General features: G+C 39.7%; 1 protein-coding gene across 4 annotated transcripts in view; it reads right to left on the bottom strand.

Annotated features, from left to right (window-relative positions):
• Positions 1-18,365, bottom strand: part of CFI (complement factor I) — a 51,183-nt gene that overhangs the window by 17,107 nt on the left and 15,711 nt on the right. For 3 of the 4 annotated variants that reach the window (XM_014466695.2, XM_014466699.2, XM_014466697.2), the window contains 7 exons: positions 10,365-10,644; positions 7,508-7,661; positions 3,444-3,625; positions 2,468-2,581; positions 2,154-2,264; positions 1,165-1,188; positions 722-769 (listed from right to left, as the gene is read on the bottom strand). In XM_014466695.2, the coding sequence (XP_014322181.1) occupies positions 722-769; positions 1,165-1,188; positions 2,154-2,264; positions 2,468-2,581; positions 3,444-3,625; positions 7,508-7,661; positions 10,365-10,644 (913 nt within the window). The remainder of the gene's footprint in view (positions 1-721; positions 770-1,164; positions 1,189-2,153; positions 2,265-2,467; positions 2,582-3,443; positions 3,626-7,507; positions 7,662-10,364; positions 10,645-18,365) is intronic. The other variant, XM_014466696.2, reaches the window with a different exon arrangement.

The raw sequence follows: 18,365 nt of genomic DNA, 5'->3' as shown, positions 1-18,365 counted from the left end.
ATAAGGAAAAGCTAAAGGAGTTCATCACCACCAAACCAGTATTAAATGAAATGCTGAAAGGTATCCTTTAAGAAGAGGAAGAAGAAGAAAAAGGTAAAGATACAAATTATGAACAACAAATATGCATCTATCAACAAGTGAATCTAAAAATCAAGTGAATAAATAACCTGATGTACAGAATGAACTGGTGATTATAATAGAATCAGGGACATAGAAAGGGAATGGACTGACTATTCTTGGGGGGAAAAGGGGTGTGGGAGATGCGGGAAGAGACTGGACAAAAATCGTGCACCTATGGATGAGGGCAGTGGGTGGGGAGTGAGGGCGGAGGGTGGGGTGGGAACTGGGAGGAGGGGAGTTATGGGGGGGGAAAAAGAGGAACAGATGTAATAATCTGAACAATAAAGATTTAATTAAAAAAAAAGAAAACACTAACTATCATGCAAAGAGATATCTTTCCTCTGGTGGCAGTTTGGTCAGGAGCTGCCGAGTGTTGAGGGAAAGGTGAAAAAGAGGTTTTGAGGCAAAGGTGGCATGTGCAGGAGATGCCCTCTGTGGGTGGTTTTGGTCAGCAGGCTGTGGGGGGGGGGGGGGTGTGAGAATGAGACTGAAAGTCTATCACACTATGAAAAACAGCCTCTGTGCCTAAACTAATATTCAAGCTGGGTTAGTGGTAACACATGTTCATATCCTCCTCAGTTAAAATATAAGATAGCAGTACCTTTGTTTTCTTCCAATTCTGTACCATCCCGACGTCCTAAGGAAGTGCCTGAAAAAATAAAAAACAAACAATTTACCACAGCAAAAGACACTTTAAAAATATATAAATATATTTTATTGATTTTTTACAGAGAGGAAGGGAGAGGGATAGAGAGTTAGAAACATCAATGAGAGAGAAGCATCGATCAGCTGCCTCTTGCACACCCCCTACTGGGGATGTGCCCGCAACCAAGGTACATGCCCTTAACTGGAATCGAACCTGGGACCCTTCAGTCCGCAGGCCGACGCTCTATCCACTGAGCCAAACTGGTCAGGGCGACACTTTTTTATTTGAGAAAAATGCACACTGTATCAATATACTATACATATATCACAAAAGTTATAATACTTTATTCTTATCTTCAATTCTGTAATATAAATTTTCTATTATAAAAATACATTTACCTTTTCTTTTAGGATGTCCAGCTCCTGAAAACAAACAAAAAACATCACTGAAGCAAAAAGATAATTTTCACTTGAATAAAATATACACAAAGCATTTTTATTTTAGACATTGTTTAACAACTTAAATTTATATTTACAAAAATATAAAAGTAGCCCTAGCCGGTTTGGCTCACTGAATAGAGCATTGGCCTGGGGACTGAAGAGTCCCGGGTTCGATTCCGGTCAAGGACATGTACCTGGGTTGCAGGCACATCCTCAGTAGGGGGTGTGCAGGAGGCAGCTGATCGATGCTGCTCTCTCATCGATGTTTCTAACTCTCTATCCCTCTCCCTTCCTCTCTGTAAAAAATCAATAAAATATATTTAAAGAACAAACAAACATAAAAGTGGACCACAGTATGCCATCTTCCTTTGATTTTTAATACTGCATTACAAATGTTTCATCTTCCATTTAACACACCAATTTCACCACAGCAAGGAAATCATTTTAACTTGAGATTTAAAAAGAGATTTATACTTGACCTTCCTTAGAGGGGGAAAAAATTAGACCCTTTACAGAAACAGAAGTAACAATGACAGTTGACTATATTTTTTTACAGATTCAAGAAATTGATAAGAAGAGTAAGCATTATGTTGTAATCATTCCCTTGTAGGGGATTTAAAAAAATTTATTATATCATGTTCTTTTACCTTAAACTTTAGAGTTTTGAATCAGGAGGAGAAGGAGGAAAGAGAGGCAGTAGGGAAGAAGGGGAAAGAGGAAGAGAAGAAACAAAAAAAATTATTATATGGAAGGAGTGAACTCAAATAGCTTCAGAAAAAGATGAATACTGTATGATCTCATACCGTGAATCTAAAAAATCCAAACTCATTGCACAGAGATTCAACTTGTGGTTACCAGAGAAGGGGTAGGAGAGGGAGAACTGGGTGAAGATGATCAAAAGGTACAATTTAGTTATATCTATTCGTAACTGCAAAAACTTATATTACCTTTACAACCAATTTCATCATCTCCTGTAATGCAATCCACCTCACCATTGCACTTATGCTGTTTTGGAATACAAACACCCGATTTACAAAGGAAACTTCTACCGTGGCACCCTGTGCAAACATAAATAGAAGAGTTTTGGTTTTCTTTTTTTATTCTTAAAATTGAATAAGATGGAATCTTGATTCAAACACATTAATTCTACAAAGACATTTTTAAACAGTTGGGAAAATGTATACTTTTTTAGTCGACAAAAAATTCTTTTTTAGTTAGAAGGATGCATTTTGGGGGATTTAAAGGCTAAATTGATCTCTACCTTTACAGCACAGCTCGTCACTTTGGTCTCCACAGTCATTGACACCATCACAGGCCTTATTTTGAGGAATGGGTTTCCCATTCACACACTGAAAGGAGTCATTTGTTGAAGAAACTGTAAAGTAAGAATTGTCTTTGTGAAATTTTTTTGTGGAGTTGTGGGTGACATGCTACTTACATTTTTGGAATAATGGGGACTTGAAGATAAAGTCAGGCATCAAATAAAAATAAATATAAAATGTATCAGTAGCATCAACATAGTCTATATTGTTAATAAGGAAAATAAATACCAAAACCGGCATATGAAGGCCCTGCCGTTATCTCTGAAAACCAGTACTTCCTGTGTAGGTCTGTATTTGCTGAGATTGGGGTAAGGGTTCAGGAATCAGGAGCACTTGCTGATACTGGCAAACATTAGTCCTCGTCCTTTCTTTTCATGCTACTACATTCATCCTCACCTTCACCACAAGACTTACTTGGGTAGTGACATTTACATTTTGGTGGTACATTTTTAGCACCATTAAAGGCTTTGGCCTTTAACACCATATTCTAGTGTACGACTAAAATATTCCAATGTCAGGATGAAGGAGAAAGAGTGGCCTGGACATTGAAACATGGATGTGGTCACAAATATTTTAAAGGAATGTGTATTGGCTGAACGTCTCAAAGGAGATCCTGAGGTTTCTTCTGATGTTTGATGGACTTGTGCTTGCTGTGTTAACCTTAATTCAGATGTTCAAGGAAGCAAAGGGGAGTCAAGCAACTCTGCTTCCCATATAGAAACTCGCACAGAATGAATATCTGAGTGGCAAAAAGGTACAACAAGGGAAGAACACCAATTTAGGTTCATTCCAAAACATGATTTTGCCTCTGTGACTGGCGACTGGGTATCCATCATTTGTTTGTTTCTTACAGGCTTGGTTTGAAATAAATAACCTTGAAGAAAGGAAAAACATCAGGCATAACACTCTACCAACCTGCATTCTGTGTGTAACACACCACACCAGCTATGCCCCGGTTACTGTTAATTTTTCTCTTAGTAAAAGTACATTCAGTCAAGCTGGACTCGAATCCTTGACAATGCACCTGCAGACATTCAGTGGCACTAGTATAGAGATCTTCAGGAAAATGAAAATTTCCTTGAATATCATGAGCTCCTCTGAAAATAGAATAAATGAAACATTAGGGTAAAGTAATGAATACTTTGCATTTATAACCTTACTGTAGCAGCGGTTCTCAACCTATGGGTTGCGACCCCTTTGGTGGTCGAACGAACCATTCATAGGGGTTGCCTAAGACCATCCTGCATATCAGATATTTACATTATGATTCATAACAGTAGCAACATTACAGTTATGAAGTAGCAACGAAAATAATTTTATGGTTGGGTCACAACATGAGGAACTGTATTTAAAGGGCCAGAAGGTTGAGAACAACTGCTAGAGGAAAGGGAATAGAGTTTTTTCTACATATGAGAAATAGCTTGGACAAGATGCGTAAAAGCATCAGTATCTTCACCTGTAAATGGGAATATAACTATCTCACCAAGTTTTGTAAAGATTAACTATAAAAATCCACTTAAACTGACTAGCCAGGTTTCTAAACATGGCAAGCACTCAGCAAAAACTGGTTTCCTCTCCTGTTTCTTGTTAAGGAGGATGGCTTCTTCTTCCTCACCCTTGATGTTCCTTCCAACTTGAATTGTGCCCTTCTTGACCTCTCTCCATCTTTCAATTCCTCTGCACTCCAGGAAAGGGAATGGATTAATTTCATCAGGGAATTTTGGAAATATAAATCAGGCCAGGTGAGCCCAGCTTTTCCATTTGGGGGGCAGGTGGGGTGGGCCTTTTTGCCTGCCCCATGCTGGAAGGCTTACCATGTTGGCCCCATTGTTGCCTAGGATTTGGGAGGTTAAATTGGTTTAATTTTAGCAGGTCCATTTTGCCTTTACACTAAGCTACACAATTAATCTTTAACAGTATTAAGGTGATATTTTGGCATCTATATGCCATTTCTTGCACTTCTCAATTTGTTCAAAATTTGTGTGGGCAGGAGGCTATATATCCTAGAGGTGATGATTTACAGTGAACTATTCCAGGACAGTCAACTGCTCTCTACTTCTCTTTAGAAGCAGATGAGAAAAATGGATATATATAAAAAAAGTCGAGCAGCCCAGCTAGTGTGCTCAGTGGTTGAGCATTGACCTATGAACCAGGAGGTCATAGTTCAAATCCCGCTCAGGGCACATGCCAGGGTTGTGCCCAGGTTGCCGGCTCGATATCTAGTACGGGGCATGCAGGAGGCAGCTGATCAATGATTCTCTCTCATTGTTGATGTTTCTATCTCTCTCTCCCTCTCCCTTCCTCTCTGAAATCAATAAAAATATATTTTAAAAAAAGATACTTCAGGCAAATACTAGCATAAACAAAACTAAAGCAGCAATGGCAATATAAATATCAGATAAATTAGCATGAAAGGCAAAACAAAGAGAATAAGGCGGGTATTTTTAATTGTTTCAGATCCATAATGAGGTAACAGTGGTCATGAAACTGTGCCAAACAGCATCAAAATGTGAGAACAAATGGGAGCTCTTTGGGGTAACCTGACAGTTGAATAATTTCTTTTAATTCAATATTAAGTATTAATTGCATGACCATCATAGCACCTCTTTACATCACACAATCACCAGAATTAGCAACTGCTTTGAAAACTGAAAACAGGGCACAGTCCAAGAATTAGAAGTTGCACACTGTTACTATATAGAAATCAGGTGCATGGTACAGTGCTGCTGTGCAAAAATGGAAGCCTGCAGATTTGACAAGGAAGCCAAATCGTGTTTTAGGACAGGTGAATAATTTGAAAAAGCTTTCAACCTAAAACTATCTAAAAATATTAGATAAACTGTAATAAACGCCTACAATGAGCTCTCAAGGAAGTGAGGGAAATACCCACTGGCTCAAATCAGAGAAGTTTGACAGTGAGCTTATGCAAAATATGATAAGAACAAAATAGTGAGAGATCAAAGACTAAGTTTATGTAGGTTGAATCACAGGTTGTGGGTCACAGACTGTTGAAAATCACAAATACCCTGTAACTCAATTTAATGATAAGAGACTCTCATTGAGAAATGATTAACAGATACAGTTGAGGAGGAAGAAAATGGAATCCAGACTTACGGAGTGAGATGCAAGAAGTAACAAAAACCAAGAAGTTGGTAAAATCAAGTCAATCTGAGTAAGCACTGACTGAACAACAATAATAATAATTGCTTATTCTATGATGATAGCAATTAACTTCAAGGACATATTAAAATAAGGTGGAACTAAATACTGGAAACTTGATAGGGTAATGCTATTCTTTTTATTATTCCCGAAGAAGGAGAGGCCTTGCTAAGTCAAGGATTCACAGTGTTAATGTAAAGATAGACACCGAAGGAATAGAAATAGAATGTATAATTTCCAAATCACATGGAGGAAAAAGGGGGAAGATTAAAAAAGCAACAACTTTATTAACCTAATAGATGTTAGTAAAAGAAGAAACAAGAGCACAGAAAAGGCAGGATAAATAATAAGCCCAAAATAAGATAAGAAAAATAAATTCAATAATGTAAATAATCACAACAGTGTAAATGGACTCTTCAGATAGTGATTGTCATGTTCTGTTAAAAAAATCTAGATATATGCTGTTTGTAAGGGACATACTTAAAATATAAAGACACAGAAAACTTATAAGTGGGAAATGATTTGAAGAAGGCAGTTAACAAGCCTGCTTATTCTAATAAATAACATATCCTATATAATAAAAGCCTAATATGCAAATTGACCAAATGGCAGAAAGACCAGTGGAACAATTGGTTGCTATGATGCACACTGACTACCAGGGGGCAGATGCTCAACACAGGAGCTGCCCTCAGCCCACAGGACTGAGGCCAGCCAAGGCGGGTGCCAGAGGGGCCCCCAATCACCCCACCGGTTGCCCTGCAGAAGAAGGCGACCAGCGAGGGTGGTGGGGGGTGGGGCCGGCGAGCAGGTGGTGCCAGGCTGGCCAAGGTGGGTGCCAGCGGGGCCCCCCATCACCTCACCAGGCACCCCACAGATGAGCCCTGATCCCCAGCCAGGCCTAGGGACCCTACTTTGCATGAATTTTATGCACTAGGCCTCTAGTCTATTATATAGAACCCTGCACATGAAGTATTTAAAATATATTTGGCACAAATCAAGTCTCAACAAATATTTAAACAATTGTCATTAGATAGAGACATTCTCTGACTACAATATAATTAACTAGAAAATCAATAACAAAAAGCTAACTAAAAGCAAACTATTCATTAGGAAAGGAAAATAACTTCTAAATTATGTATGGGTCCAGAGATTAAATCATATTTGAAAAATTAGAAAATATTTTGAACTCAACAATAAGTAAAATACAACTATGGAGGCCAATGGGCATGAAGATGAAACATTAGTTAGGGCCAAAATGTGTACCTTTAAATGCCTATCCTTAGAAAAAAGGAAACCATTGAAAATTGATGAGTTAAATATTTAACTCAAGGAATTAGAAAAATTACATACAGAAAAGAAGATAGAGCCAAACATAATAGCAGCAAAAGTTAATGACGTTGAAAATAAAGAAACAAGGGACAATTTACAAATATAAAGATAAAAAACATTAATCAAATAGACAAATCTATGCAAATTTGATCAAGGAAAAAAGGAAGAATACATAAATAAATAATATTAAGTATGAAAAGTAGACACCAAATAGATGAGGAGAGACAGACAGTAATAAATGTTTGCAACTCTCCAAATCAGCAAAGAATTTCTATCCAGATACTTTAACAAACTTCCAGTTGCTCTGTGCTCAGCAGTGTTCTAAGAGTTAGTCCATTATGAGCACATTTAATCCGTCTAACAATGCTGGATTGAGGCAGGCAGTTCATATTCTCAGGTTGCATATGAGGAAGTTGTGTCAGGTAATCAAAAAACAAAGAGTTGGAACAAGAAAATCAACTCTGAGAAAATCCCCTGACACAGGCACTCACTGTTGGAATCCAAGGTCGAGGCAGGCCACATTGGCCTGCGTTATGCTCCAGCTGTCATTACATATGAACATTTTCTCATCTTGGTCTACAAGTTTTACTTCAACAATTCCCTCTGAATCTCTATTGCCATGCTTCAAGGAAATGTTAAATTGTCCTAAAATAAAACCAAAAGAATTTGCAACGTTTAGGCATTCACTTTTCTCCTCTTGATTAAAAGCCTTTAAATAACAAAATACATAATTTCAAATTAACTTTAAACACCATGAAGATTTAACAAGGAATGGTAAGCAATTATTTTATGAGGGCTTATTATGTGTCACTGGCTGTGCTACACAGTTCTTTAGAATATTACAAAATCCCCACACCAATCTTATGAAGATTAGGCCGATCTATCCCCATTTTTACACACGAGAAACCTAAGTTCCTCCCTTTTTATACATGAAGTTAACTTATTTACTCAAGTAGTGAAGTCAGGAATCTGAACCTGCTATGTCAGCGATTTTCAACTGGTGTGCTGCAAGAATTTGTAAAACATGCAATACCTGACTATTTAGTCAGGGGCACTGACCTCTTTTCCCTTAGTCAAATAAAAAAAGTGACCACAGCCAACACAACAGCTGTCTAGTGTGAATGAGTCAAAAATATAGCTATTTTTTCTGTCAGATAGGCAAAAATTTTATTTTTTTGTGTGCCGCAGAATTTCATAATTAGTTTAGGTGTGCCATGAGATGGAAAGGGTTGAAAAATCACTGTACTATATTGAGCTCACTCCAAAGTCCATGCTCTTAAAAGTACACCAAACAAATAATGAAAATGTAAGCCAGGTTTGTGAACTCTCATATATATTTAAGGTCTTTAATGGTTCAAGAGAACAAAAGTCTGACACTGACAAAATAACCTCTACTATTGCTTTCCTGATTTCCAACAATAGTAGAGATGGGCTCAAATAATGAGCTTTCTTTCTCCTTTTCCACAGTACTTCAGCATCTTAACTCAGCACCACAAAAATATCTAGGTGACTGCAAACTGGTGTATATCATGATGCCTTTAAAAAGAATGTTTTCTTGTGTGGCTGTAAGAAGGTGGTCTAGTGATATATATACATTTTGCATGTAGCTGTCCAATTTTCCAAACACCATTTATTGAATAGACTATATTTAGTCCATTGTATGTTTTTGCCTCCTTTGTCAAATATTAATTGACTATAAAGGTGTGGATTTATTTCTGGGCTCTCTATTCTGTTCCATTGATCTATATGTCTGTTTTTATACCAGTACCATGCTGTTTTGATTACTATGGCCTTATAGTATAGTTTGATATCAGGTAGCGTGATTCTTCCAACTTATTCTTCTTTATCAAGATTGGTGTTGCTATTTAGGATCTTTTGTGGGTCCATATAAATTTTTGAAATATTTGTTCTAGTTCTGTGAAATACACCATTGGTATCTTGATAGGAATTGTGTTGAATCTGTAGATGGCTTTGGGTAGAATGGACATTTTAATGATGCTAATTCTTCCTACCCATGAACACATTTTGCAACAGCATGGATGGACCTAGAGAATATTATGCTAAGTGAAATAAGCCAGTCGGAAAAAGACAAGTACCATATGATTTCACGCATATGTGGAATTTAATGAACAAACTGAACTACCAAGCAAAATAGAGACAGACTCACAGAGAGCAGGCAGACAGGAATTACTATGATTCACATCTCGCAGATGTGGAAGCTGGGGCCCAGAGAGGTCACATAATTGGGGCTTGGAGGGCTTGTAGTTAAATCTGACTGACAGTGAGATTCCTAATCTTAATTACTCCACTAAATCTACATATTAGCATCCCAGCCTTCTTACCACATTAGGCACCTGGTTGTAGACAAGCTCTCTGTTCTGAGGTGTCAAGTATGCGAGGTTGGAGTATGTCCTAGGTCAGCAGTGGCCTGAGCTCCCCTTGGATCAGGGCTGGTGGGGTTGGGGCCAGGGGCTGGTGGGATGAATGCTGGAAGAAATGACGGGCTGGAGGTCCAGAGGGGGGCTCCATATCAGGGCCAATCTCATGTAAAGACTTTTTCACTGGGTTCTGAACCAAGTCAATGACCTTTTAGGTGGGGACAATTCTGAAGGGCTGGGCAACAAAGCATTGCAGGAGCATTAAGGGGAGGACTGGCGTCGAGTCCTTGGGCTATGGACCCAAGTTCTGGCTACATTCTGATTTCTTTAGTTATCACCCCAATTGTTATTGAGACTAGAGAGAATTTTGAATTGTCATCATAACATTTTGTAGGAAAAGTATTTTCTGATAGAAAGTATGGTAGACAATTTCTTTCTTTCTTTTTTTTTTAAACATATTTTATTGATTTTTTACAGAGAGGAATGGAGAGGGATAGAGAATTAGAAACATTAATGAGAGAGAAACATCGATCAGCTGCCTCCTGCACACTCTCCACTGGGGATGTGCCCGCAACCAAGGTACATGCCCTTGACCAGAATCGAACCCAGGACCTTGAGTCCGCAGGCTGATGCTCTATCCACTGAGCCAAACCGGTTAGGGCAGCAATTTCTTTCTTATACCATAGAATAAACTAGGCTTTTCCTGCCCAGGCTGGTGTTGCTCAGTGATTAGAGTATGGGCCCGTGCACCAAAGAGTCTCAGGTTTGATTCAGGGTCAAGGGCACATAGCCTGGGTTGGAGGGATCCCCAGTCCCTCTAGGGCAGAGTGCGGGAGGCAACCAATCGATGTGTCTCTCTCACTTCCGATGTTTCTCTCTCTGTCTCTCCCTTTCACTTTCTCTAAAAATCAATGGGAAAAATATCCTTGGGTGAGAATTAACAACAACAACAAAACTAGGCTTTTCCTACCTGTTTCTGTACATGCTCCACTGTTTAAAAACTTTGCCTCTGGATAAAGACATTCGTAACTCTTTTGCTGGCAGTAAGTCCGGAAGCTTCTCCCGTTGGTTGAACACACTGTGGTGCCATTCTTTGGGCACTGGTAAGGGAGTTTACAGATGCATTTCCCATTGATGCACCTCTGCCATGGATGGCAGAAGACTTTATGGCAGAAGAGATGTGTGTATTTTTCAATTAAGCACTGTCTGTCCACCAGATCCTCCTGAGATGTGTCGGATGCCAAGCTTACCTATAAAACACAAATTAAACATTGACTTAGCAACAAACCAAAGTCTTCTTTTTTGAAGATGAATAAGTGAAGAAAAGGAACAAAACAGACTCACTTACCCCATAGTACAAGGGGGATGTGGTCTGGCTGTTTTTAGAATTAGAGAAGCCCAGCTTCTAGTGCAGCTTGGGCACTTACAGTTGCCCTCATGAATGTGAGTTTCTTCATCTATAAAATGGGGATGAGCTCTTCTATTTTGCAAGGTTATTACAAAGATTAGAAATATGCATATAATGCTTGACAGGTAATCAATGGGAGCTATTATTATCCTAAAGCCAGCATAACATTCTACCTTTGAAGAAATCAACAGATCTCATCAGTCATGTTAAGGAGGAACAAATTTGATGCTAAATACAGTCTTACTAGTGGCCTGGTGCACGGATTCGTGCTCATTGAAAGGAAATTAATTAGAAGAAATATTTTAATATCACTATTTGCCCTTTCTCTATAATAGAAGTATCAACCAAATTAACGATCAACAATGACACACATGCAATTGGTACCAGCAAGAGCTTTATATGTATCATGTATGCACAAGTCAACTTAGCCTTTTATATGTATAGAATAAGCTTGCTTAGTTAGACCTGCTTTCTGGTTTAGCTAAACTTCTTCCAGCCCAGTGAAGCACCCCAACTTCTCTTTCAGGTAATTGTCAGCAATACAGCAGTAAATATCAACATGAAGCAGATTATTATTGTAGATCACGCAGGGAGAACAAAGGGTAAAATATTTAACTGCAGCCGTGTTTGACTATATTCTGTGCAGTGAGAAAACCTGAAGTCATTTTCAAGTTCCACTATTTCTTACTTCTTGTCAGTTGGGTCAAGTTTCCAAACTTTCTAAATTTTCGTTTTCCAGCTAATGAAAAGAAAATAGGATTCTATTGAGTCTCCTATCTACCTGCTCCAGGACTTCCGTGAGGATCAAATGAGATGAGGCCTGGGAAAATGCTTCACAGACATTTGGTTAAAGTGTAAAATGTTTGCACCTGGCTATAAAGTAAGTTATGTTCCTGGGCTAAAGAAACTACAAGGAGGCTAGTCGCTAGAGAGAGGAACCCAGGTGTTGCTATGTGACGTCATTGCCTGGCGCCCACAGCCACCGTTTCTGGGCTAGGCTGGGCTGTGGGCCGCATTTTGTGCCATGGGGTCTCAGCAGCGTTGACTGCGATTTGGTGGGCTGTCACTCTGGGATGGTGATGGGGCCTGTGTCCCACATTGCTTTGTCGGCACCAGATCTGCAGTGCTGTTTCTTGTAAATGGCCAGTGCGTGTCACAACAGCTCCTCATTGAGCGTCTGCCCCCTGGTGGTCAGTACGTGTCATAGTGACCGGTTGGACAGTCAGAGGGGCACTTAGCATATTAGCTTTTTATATATATAGATGGGAATGAATTGATGAGTGAAATTGATTGTTTCTATTAATAAATGCAAAACTACCTATTAAACTCCTACTGTGTGCAAAATCCTTCTCAGATGAACATGGCGTGGATTCTGCCTTCTAAGTGGAAGAGAGTCTTTCAAGGGGGTTTTTAAAAGGCCTCATGGAGGTGGCAGCAGGTGAGCAAGGGGAGGAAGAACAGGTGCTAGCAGAGGGCTGGCGCCAGCAAAGCCCAGGAGGGATGGTGCAGGCTGTATTTAGGGAATTGTGAGCAGTCCCAACTGATGGGCATGCAGTGGTGTGTGTGTGTATGTGCGCTTCAAATGGGTGGTCATTAGGAAATTGGGGAGGAAGAGGCAGCAGGAGTGAGAGTGAGAAAAGTTTGGAAAGACACTTGAGCAAGCAAAAGCAATGGGATTGGACAACTTATTGCATGTAGTGGTGGAGGATGGTTCTAGGTTTTGCGGTTGAGTGATAGTAAGGATGTATAATGACATTAATCAAAATAGATATTAAGTTAAATTAGAGCATTATGAATTTTTTAAAAAATAAAGGTTCATTTATTCTTTTAAAAAATTTGTTCTTATTGCTTTCTTATTGCTTTTTTTTGAGAGAGAGAGAGAGAGAGAGAGAGAGAAAAGTAGAGGGAGAGAGAGAAACATTGATCAACTGCCTTCTGCACATCCCCTACTGAGGAGCAACCCAGGCATGTGCCATGACCAAGAATCGAATCTACTGAGCAGCACCGGTTGGGCAGTACTATGAATTTGGTTTGAGACCTGTTGAGCGTGAGGTGCCTGAAGGACATGTATCTGGAGATATTATGTAGGAAGAGATAATGTGTGTCTGAAGCTTAGAAGACAGATTATTAGCTCATTTATCAATTAATTCAATAAATGAGTTAGTAAGCATCACCCTGTGCCTCAGGCCAGGAGAATAAATGTGCTGGTCCTACCAGCACACTAACCTGGCCGAGGAAGCTCTGATCCATGTGGGCCAGGTGCCTTTAGGACAGTGTTCCAGGCCCCTGGCTGACCAGGAGACTTGGCAACATTTCCTGGAAGACCTGATGTCTGGGTTGAGTTCTGAGGGTGCTGAGGAGGAGGCTGCTGGCAGAGGGGTGGTGGGTAGGCACTCCAGGCAGGACTGGGAGGAAGAACAGTGCACTTGAGGCTGGAGAGTAGAGTGAGAGGTGGTGGGGAGATAAGAGCAGGTCCTGAGGCAGTCACCGAGGGGCTTTAAGCTGGGAAGCAAATTTGCATTTGAGGAAAATCTTTCCGGAGATGGATCAGAGAGGGAAAAAGCCAATTAGACCTGCAGGAATCCAGAGAAATATGATGAGGGCTGGGAACAGGCCAATTGGGCCAAAAGTCAGTTGTGGAAAGCCAGCGTTCTTTCTATGCCCTAGTCACCCCCTCTAGAGATGGGTGCTCTGTCCTCTAGTCTCCCCAACCCCCAGCAACTCGAGCCCCCTCTCCTCTCAGTGCCCTCCAGCTGTGGTCACAGCAAGCTGCTGCAGAAACAAAGCAAACAATCTTTAAGTGTTATTATGAAGACAAATAAAAACCAGTCAATTAAAGCCATGCAAAATTTTGTAAAAGTCGTGCAAGTCATTTTATCTAATGTGCTTTTCAATAAACTTTATTAAATAGCCATAGAAACAAGAAAATTGGACAAATAGGTCATTCAATACACTGTCTTTTGAAACACTAACCTTGAATGAAATCTACCTGTTACACACTTTTCATGGGTCCAGGTACCACTTAGTAGAGTTGATATTTTATGGTTACTTATCTCCTACAGCAGAGACTGTCACTCTTATAGGTATCACCCTTTTATTGAAGCAGTGGTATTTTAGTTGGGTGCAAAAAGAAATCAACTTGATTTCCCCTTTATCCCTTTAGATCTTTCTGAGGTCTCATTTTTCCTTGATGTTTTGCATAGAAACTTGGACAAGTGCCATAACTTTTCAGTCACCCTTAGATTAGAGCTAAAACAAAAAGTTAAAAGATTCTTAGTCCCAGGAACAATAATATAACAACAATTACAATGCCCAGCTCCGTGTAACCATTGAAACTCTAACCTTCATTTTAGTTGAAAGCTTCTCCCTTTCTCCTCACTGAGATTCATGTTAGGGGCTGATGGGCCTGATATTCATGGAGGGAGTGGTGAAAAAACACACAAAGACAGAACATGGAGGAAAATTTACATTTAAGGAGCTGAGGATGTGGGGAAAGCCAAAGAGACTTTGCTTCCCTTGCTCAGTGTGTCTAATGTTGCAGAGAGCTTCTGAGGATGAAGACTGAAAAAAGGCCACTGAATTTAATGAGCAAAGGTCATCAGGATCCATCAAGGAAATAGTTTTGGTTGAGTGGTAGAGGCAGAAACCAAACCTTGGTGAATTGAGGCCAGAATGGGAAGTGAAGAAATGGAAGCAGAGTATAACCCTTTTCATTGGTCCTGTGCTTAGACATGGGAGACTGAACACAGGCTTTAAAAAACAAATCTCTGCAAGTTACAATAAAATGAGAATAAAATATTTTTTAAAAAAGACATAACCAATCATTCTAAAGAAAATGGGAGCCAAAATCGGTTTGGCTCAGTGGATAGAGCGTTGGCCTTCGGACTGAAAGGTCCCAGGTTCGATTCCGGTCAGGGGCATGTACCTTGGTTGCGGGCACATCCCCAGTAGGAGATGTGCAGGAGGCAGCTGATCGATGTTTCTTTCTCATCAATGTTTCTAACTCTCTATCTCTCTCCCTTCCTCTCTGTAAAATATCAATAAAATATATTTTTTAAAAAAGAAAAGAAAATGGGAGAGTACTGCAGACTTCAGATGTTATCAAAATGTTGGAAGCTAGAAAGCAGATAGGTTGGTTGTAAGGGATTTAGCAGACCTGAGAAACTGAAACCCAAGCATAATAAGGGAAGGCCAAAAGAAGAAAGCAAATTCATCCCAGAAAAGCTTAGAAATAAGCTTTAACTCTAAAGGGACTGGGTCAGTCACACGTGTCTATGGGTCCTCAATGTCCAGAGCAATAGGCTGGTGATATTTGAAGAAGTTATTAAAGGGATTCGTAAATGCATTTGTACACTTTGCCTAAAGACAGAAATAAACTATGCCTCATGCATTTATGTATACTATCTTTCCAAAGTATGTAGATCAAGAATGTCAAACTCGAGGCCCACAGACCGCATGCGGCCTGCAATGAATATTTCTGTGGGCCAGTCAATATAATGGTATGTAAGAAACGTTTTAATAAAAAATTTTAAACTTAATTTTCACAATAGACTGTTACACATAATGATTAATAACAAACTACAACGTTTGCTAATGACTGATTACTATAATCGTGTTGCATTCATTTTTCTTAGGCGTCTTATGCACAGGTGCACCATTTCACTCCACTAATACTCGCAGCAAGTATTTTAGCAGCTAATAGCCACATCATTAGTCTTGTACTGACTTGTTTGGTGTGTACAACAGGAAATATTTTGCTTTTGGAGAATAAAAAAATAGGTTTCTTTGCATTATGCTTATTAATTTGTGCAGTTATTGAGTGTCTGGTAAGTTACTGTTCAAGAAAAAATATTAATTTTTATTAAAATGTTCTATTATGTTAACAATTACTCATTTATTTCAGCCCTTGGTATTCAGCATGTCTCTACCGAAATAAACCTACTTTTCTATGATAATTGAAGCTTTTGTTTTTTGCGGCCCACATAAACTTAAATCTTGTTTAATTGGCCCGTGTTAGCCTTTGAGTTTGACATGCTTGATGTAGATGCTATTAAGATTAATAAGTAGCAGAATTATTTAAATCATCAGTGATTTAACTGTGTCACTTCCATCCCACAATAACAGACACTAAAATAACAACTACTATTATGTGTGTAGTTGATGGTATAAGATGGGGTGGTCGATCTAAGTGTTTTTTTAATGTTTATATTTGTTGTAAACATTAATACTGTTTACAAAATCTTATTTTACTCCACTTCCAGGCAAATGAGAAGGTTACATGTCCTTCTTGAGATATGGTGGTGACTCGCTTTGGCTAATAAGATATAAGCTGAAGTAACCTGTATTGGTTTCAGGTTGAATCATTTAATTGCCAGTGCTCAATGACCCAGCTTTCTCTTGCCCGGCTGAGAATAGAATACTATGTGTTGCAGAGATACCATAGACTCAAAGCAGCCTAGAATGCTGGGCCAACAAATGGAAGATACTTTCCCGGGAGAGTCACTCAGACTATAGTAGACTTTGTCTGAGCAAAAATTAACTTTTGTTGTTGTTAAGCCACTGAGATTTGGGGATTGGTGTTTATGCTGCATACCCTAGTTAATACTGACTGATAGAGACTAGATATCTAGATACAATCTCCGTAATCCCAAACCTTGAGAACCACTTGTCTAGGAAGCATGGAACCTAAATCATCCTGTGGGTGAGCTGACTGAGGCATGCCATAGAAGTTTTTCCCCCATTTTTCTTCCGTCTGGAGTTACAGACTGAAAAAGACTACCAAGTATATGGATCAGGTATTCCCAATTGACCATCTCTGTGACAATGTGGTGCATTATCTTACAAATGCAGATTCTTTGACCCAAACAATAGACCCCTGAATCAGAATCTCTGGGAGAAGACTTTGGAATCTGTACTTTAAAACAAACTCCAGCCAAAACCAGTTTGGCTCGGTGGATAAAACAAACTCCAAAGGCTGAAAACCATTCCTCTAGACCAGTGGTTCTCAACCTGTGGGTCGCGACCCCTTTGGGGGTCGAACGACCCTTTCACTGGGGTCGCCTAAGACAATCGGAAAACACATATATAATTACATATTGTTTTTGTGATTAATCACTATGCTTTAATTATATTCAATTTGTAACAATGAAATTGGGGGTGACCACAACATGAGGAACTGTATTAAAGGGTCGCGGCATTAAGAAGGTTGAGAACCACTGCTCTAGACCAATTAATTGTCAAAGTGGCTTATATATACCCTGAGAGTGTAAAGATAATCCAGTGGTTAAAATAACAGAAATTATATTAATTTATATGTCTTACTGAAAAAGTAGGAAGAAAATAATCTTTACATATATTTAAATATGGGTTGGGACTTGTCCCTGCATTCATAACATATTTATTCAATAGTTATAGAGAGCTTACTATGTGCAAGGCATTGTTCTGTATTCTGGGGCTACACGTATGAACAGCACCAGGTCAAAGAGCTTGCATTTCTAGTAGGAAATGCAGATAAAAATGAATAAAGAATAAATACAGAGTATGACATACGGTGACAAGTGCTATGTAGGGTGAGAAAGATGATGGAGAGAGAGGGGGAGGATTGCTATTTCATATAGGGTTGTCAGGGAAGACTTTGGGGAGAAGTTTACCTTAGAGCAGAAACCTGAAGGTGAGTGAGCAAGCCATGCAGATGTCTAGAGATGAAGTGTCATGGTCGGAGGAAACAGCTGGGGGGAAGCTGTGTGGTGGGAGCACATGTGCAGTGTGGTGCCTTGTTGGTCTGGAAGACAGTGTGGCTGGAGGGAGGGCAGGAGGAGGAGGTCAGGGTACGGAGGGGCAGGCAATTGATCACTGGAACTTTGTGGGCTACTCTAAAGACTTTGGCTTATTCTGTGCATGAAATGCAAAGCCATTGGAGGGTGTGAGCCCTCTGACATTTAGAGGTGGGGCAGATGTTGAAGAGTTAGTAGAGGAGATGGGAAGATGTGGCCAGTGCAGTAACAGACGAATAAACAGAGAAAGGTGGCACAGAGGCAAGGAGAAGGAGGGAGCAATCAGCAGCTGTGTCTAAGGCATCTTCAGTAAGATGGTGACCTTGACAAATGTAATTCTGGTGCAATGGTGGGAACTCAAGCCTGACTGGGTTCCAGAAAGAATGGGAAAAGAGAAATTGAGCACAGGATATTTTTGAGAGTGTTGTGTAAAATGGGGTGATAATTGGAGGGGGCTATGAGGTTAAGAGAAGGTTATTTAAAAAAAAAACTCCTCACCTGATATGTTTATTAATATGTAGAGAGAGAAAGGGAGAGAGAGAAGGAGGGAAAAGAGAGAGACAGACAGAGAGAGAGCAAGTGAGCGAGCGAGAGAAACATTGATGTGAAAGACAAACATTGATCAGCTGCCTCCTGTACACCCCCTGACTGGGGATTGAACCTGCAACCTTTTGGTGAACTGGATGACGCTCCAACCAAGGCACCCAGCCAAGGCAAGAGGGTTTTTGTTTTAAGACAGAGGTTCACATACATGAGCTTGATAAAAGGAACATTATGGACTATTTGATCT

The sequence above is a fragment of the Myotis lucifugus genome, unplaced genomic scaffold (assembly GCF_000147115.1).
Source record: "Myotis lucifugus unplaced genomic scaffold, Myoluc2.0 scaffold_353, whole genome shotgun sequence".
NCBI lineage: Eukaryota > Metazoa > Chordata > Mammalia > Chiroptera > Vespertilionidae > Myotis > Myotis lucifugus.
The sequence above is the reverse complement of the archived record's forward strand: the minus strand, read 5'-3'. Positions and strand labels throughout refer to the sequence as shown.